The sequence below is a fragment of the Aplysia californica genome, unplaced genomic scaffold (assembly GCF_000002075.1).
Source record: "Aplysia californica isolate F4 #8 unplaced genomic scaffold, AplCal3.0 scaffold00201, whole genome shotgun sequence".
NCBI lineage: Eukaryota > Metazoa > Mollusca > Gastropoda > Aplysiida > Aplysiidae > Aplysia > Aplysia californica.
Genome location: NW_004797471.1, coordinates 2149 through 7268, shown reverse-complemented (window position 1 = coordinate 7268; position 5120 = coordinate 2149). Strand labels below are relative to the sequence as shown.

At 39.9% G+C, this 5120-nt stretch overlaps 1 protein-coding gene across 1 annotated transcript in view; it reads right to left on the bottom strand.

Moving 5' to 3' along the window:
- Window positions 1-4630: 4630 nt before the first annotated feature.
- Window positions 4631-5120, bottom strand: part of LOC101860975 — a 2505-nt gene continuing 2015 nt past the window's right edge. Inside the window, exon 2 of the mRNA XM_005099045.3 lies at window positions 4631-4999. Within this exon, the coding sequence (XP_005099102.1) occupies window positions 4886-4999 (114 nt within the window). The 3' untranslated portion in view covers window positions 4631-4885. The remainder of the gene's footprint in view (window positions 5000-5120) is intronic.

Sequence of the window (5120 nt, the reverse complement as noted above, 5' to 3'; positions counted from 1 at the left end):
ATGAGCGCCAGAAGATTAGAGGTGTTACAAGAGAGTAACAAACATAAAAAAGAAGAAGGGGAGATAAGGACGATAGATGTTTGATAAGAAAGAAGGAGCAAACCACACCAGAGCACCCGCCAACCACCCACAAAGTACAGCTAAAGCATCTAATTCAAGCCAAAGACTTAAAGTGTTACTACAGATAAAAACGTTTAATGATTTAATCAAGTTCACCCAATTCGCAGTTTGAGATTTTATTTAAATAAATACTTGCAATAATTAATTGGTGGAAATTTGACGTCATTGAAAATTCACAACAGACGGTGTGAATCAAAGTACTGAAAAGATTCTCATTACTTCATAGTCAGTTGTCAGTCAGATTCAAGCTGTGTATCGACCTTCCGCTCTACTTGACCAGGTGCTGTCCAACTTGTTTGTTTATTTGGAGTAAACAGAAGCACACCGACACAAGAACGGTAATTTAGTGCAGGGGAACAGAAAAAGGGACAGAAGGAGAGACAGAAGGAAACGAGAGACAGAAAAAAGCAGCACAGGGAAAGGAAAGAAGAAAGGACCAGCTTGTGCGGAGTCAATTATATGTTTGGAATAATTGATTTTTTGTTTGTTTGTTTGTTTTTGTTTGTTTGTTTGTTTGTTTGCTTGTTTGAGTAAAGAGAAGCACATCGACAGGTGACGGTCATTTGGTGCTTCGAAAAAGTAAGATAGACAAGTAAAAACAACATAGGGAAAGTAAAGAAGTAGGACCTACCAGTGGTGCCCTCGATCTTATTTATGCTACCGTATATTTTATTTTTTATTATAATCTGTGATTGATCATACTTAATAAGTTAATTCATGGATGATAATGCGAAGGACTGACCGAGTCCACTTAAATTGAGTACGATATGACATACTACGACTCGAATTTGAATTTGAAGCCTCTTTCAACACATTGAGGTTGTCTTAGACTTAGAGGCCAGACCCTCGATTTAGTTTTCACTGCAGGCCCAAGCCAAAAGATAGTCGGTTCGCCACGAGCGCTCCCAAAACAACCCAAGTTAAAGAAACATAAAATAAGAGACCCGCCCTGCAGTTTGGAGACGGGTCACTACACCCTGGAGCCGACACCCACCACGCCCCCCCCCCCTCACCTCTAGGAAACATACACATTTCTTTGAGTTAAATATATAGGCTACATATTATCTATCTGTAATTGCGTACATGTGGATAGTTGTTTTCTATAGCTGAAAAAAACACCTAGGAAACGTAGAACCATGGAAAAATTACTGAAGGTAGTTCAAAGACGAATCTTAGTTTCTATTAACTCAGTAAGTGCGTGCATTCGCCTTAAAAATTATAAAAATAGAAAACACTAGATCTATCCCCCGTTTACGATTTTCCCGTTTGTCATTTCAATACATACAGTGTTCAAGACATATTTCGTTTTCCATTGAATAAAATTGCTCTTCCGCCGTAAATAAACAATTATATTTTTGTGAAAGTTCGTCACGTTGGTCGCCTAAAACTTCCGAACCACTTAACTTTCGAATAAAAATAAATAAATAAAATAACAGTGGTTCAGAATCATTTAAAGGGTGCACGGTTATACGAAGGAGTCTGAAGCCAGTGCAGTTTAATTTTCAGTTTTTCCTTAGTAAACAAGTGAGACTTACATTCACATGCTGTGCGCACGGCTTGACGATTAAGTCCCTTCATCGAACGGGGTACCCAGCTAGTATTATATAATTCACCCCGTCCCTGATTAAGTTGAATGCACAGCTCCCGATATGGAAGGCATTTTTTTTCCTTCAGAGTAGTAAACACCAACTCGCCAAGACGCAGCTACTGGAACGGGAAGTCTTTTAAAATTAATATTGTGTTGGGTTTTTTTTTGGTAACATTTAATTCGCTACTTCAATTAAATAAATAAAAAAAAAAAAAAAAAATTAAATACTCAATTTTCCGAGATGCTTGTATTATTGTATTATTGCTGGCATGAGCAGATCCTTGTTCTGTCGTGTTACGTTCGTCACATTTGTAATCGTAACGAACCGTTGCTATTTATAATAATCGTTTTACATTGCAAAACAACTCCCAACACGGGGATCAAACCCACTTATTTTGCTGTGTACGGTGGCGATGCCACTAACCGTCCCACAAAAGACGACGGAACAGTCGACACATAATATACTTTCTTCAGCTATTTTTGTTATCCCGCATGTTGTATAATTTTGAAACTGAAGGTCATTCTTTCATTTATACAGGTGCATGTACATAGTAAATAACCACAGAAATCGGAGTACAGAAAAGTGGGAAGACATGGAATAACATCAAGAGGCTAGCCAAAGATAGGGAAAGGAGGAAAGTGTTCGTTCGAGGCCTATGCCCTGACCCAGGATGAGAAAGAATGTGATGATGATGATGATGATGATGATGATGATGATGATGATGATGATGATGATGTACGTAACAGGGAAGCTCTGTAACACGGACAATGAAGAGCGAAAGGTTAAATTTTGGTTCAGAAAAGGGGACAAGGAGAGAAGAGAAAAAGAACAGAAGTGCAGGAGGCAGGGAAGTACAATCGTTAACCAAATAATATAAAAGCAATAAAATAACTAGATAAGTGTATTATATTGTAAAAGTATTTTATTCTTTGCAGTTGACAAGTAAACTGGCCATAATCCACAGTCACCCCCACACACACACACACACACACACACTCTCTCTCTCTCTCTCTCTCTCTCTCTCTCTCTCTCTCTCTCTCTCTCGTGCTCACAGTCTCACGGTCACTTCTTCAGAGAATGTCTTTCTTTATATCCCACAACCGTTACAAGTACACAATTGACGTATATACATATTTACATTTAACATTACAATATCGGTCAAATGAAACGAAAACTTCTATAACAAAAACGTTGATTGCAATTTAATAGAACGCTATCGTAGATCATGTTGCTAAATGCAAGATAAACGATAATTTTGTATCAAACAGTCGAACCATAATCTTGAGTCCAGCTCAAGTCTTAAATGCATTGCTTGTGCGTGCTATAATGTGCTGTCACATACATACATGTGTATACTGATACAGACACAAAGACGGGGAAGGAATTCAGTCTTCGTAATTTCCTGAATGAACACCACACGACTAACGAAAACAACACTGAAGGATGCCAATGCACGTACTCTGAGTTGCGTGCTTCTCTTTGTGGGCATGTTTGTTTTACTTGGGTTTGGATAGAGCCATTCCAAGGAAACTGACAGGATAATTAATGAGGTATTTGTTCAGTCCTTAGAGTTACCCGAAACTAAACCCGTCACAGACTTTGCAAAAAATCTTTTTTAATGACTGCATTTAATTTGATTCCTGATAATATATCCTTCAATTGTTCTGGTCATTTAAAGTTAAAATAAATTAATGGATACTGAATTACAGCTTTATCATTGTAAGAAAATATTATAGTCAAAATGTCCCTTCAGTTACTGTGGAATAGCCAGATAGCCCAGTTCAGAGTGGGGTAATATCAAACCATTGAAAAAATGCAGCTTACTTAGCCGTGAAAAGAGACCTCATGAGTGCCTCGTTTCTCTATAATTTATATTTAATCTTGCTGAGTTCAAACTCCCTACTAGACATAAGATAAGGCCCCTCTATTAAAGTAGTATAGGACTTGTTCCGACCAAAATATTTTGGAGTCCGCTTCGATTTCCAATGAACGCACACTTGTTGGTCCTTTTCACGACTGACTGCTCTATAATAATGTGAAGCTAACACCTCCGCCCTCGCCCCCTCCCACACCTTCTCCTTTTCCCCATTTCTTTCCTCCAAACCCCCTTCTATCCCCCCCCCCCCAGCCCTCCCTCGCTAGTTACTCTGAGTAAAGAAGGAACAAGGAGATAAAACACGTCATTCCAAAGCCAAACTGATAGTCAGAAATACACGTTCCCTTATGTTGCTGAATTAATCTTAGAACGCCATTAGTATTACCTCAATAGAGTGTGGGTAAGAGGCACGTATGGTCTTAAAGTGATAACAGGTTCTGTGGAGTTTGACATAATATATCAACAAACAAACAGATGTGACGTCACGGTATTGTCCTGACTAGACTGTGGCAACTTCGGTCCCTTTACCAGTTTTTGCACATGGGTTTCTCGGTGGTCAAGAGAAGGATAGCCATTAGAGGCTAAATTCTTGTAAGATCAAGAGTATCGATTAGAGTGACTGGGTGGTCGACTTCTTCGTTGAATGACTGGGGGCAAGGGGGAACTGAGTTCCGTGTGTGGTCATACAATGAGATGATGCACGTCGTGTGTCTCAGGCTGCTCTCATGGACGACATCCCTTGAATAGAGGTGGGCAAAATCCGGATAATCCGAAAGGATAACCGGATAATTCTCAATGAAACATTATCCGATTTCAGACTCTTTACTCTCTTTCCTGACCTGTATGCCGGAGTGGGTGCACCCATTTGTTGAAGTGATGATAACCCGTTTGTCAAAGTGATTCTAACCCATTTGCCGAAGCGGTTCATATCATAAGAAGAGGTGCACTAAAATATTATCCGGATTTTGCTGAAGCGACTCATTTCCCAGCTCTACCCTTGAATGACTGATGCCTGGTTGGCTTTCAAGACACAGTCACAGTCACGGCGTATACTTTGCTGACTACTGATGGCTCATCCAAAAAGTCAGAGTTTAGATTGTAACTGGTCATGGGCCATACTCTTTATGGATCGTCAGTTGCATTTCTTGAGTTGTGGGTAAAATGTTTTATATGTGTGTTAAACTGACTTCCTGAATCAATGCTCTACACTCCGAGATCATTTAGCGTAGAGCGTAGGTCATTGTATGAAGAATCAGTAGGTTTCAGCCTCCAGTCCACTATACAGATCAAGCCGTGGTGATCATATGATGGTCATCAGTACTCCCAGCATGGACAGAGCCAGGAAAAGACACAGGAGAAGGGGCAGGAGAAATCGTGGAGACCGGAGAGTGGGGCGGCGGGCTGGGTGCATGGGCTGTGGAGGAGAGGAACAAAAGCAGTTTGTTAGTGATGAACGTAAAGATGGTTTTCATAGTACTTGTACATGTATTTGGAGCAACAGGAGAGCTGAATATATATATATAGAGAGAGTGAGA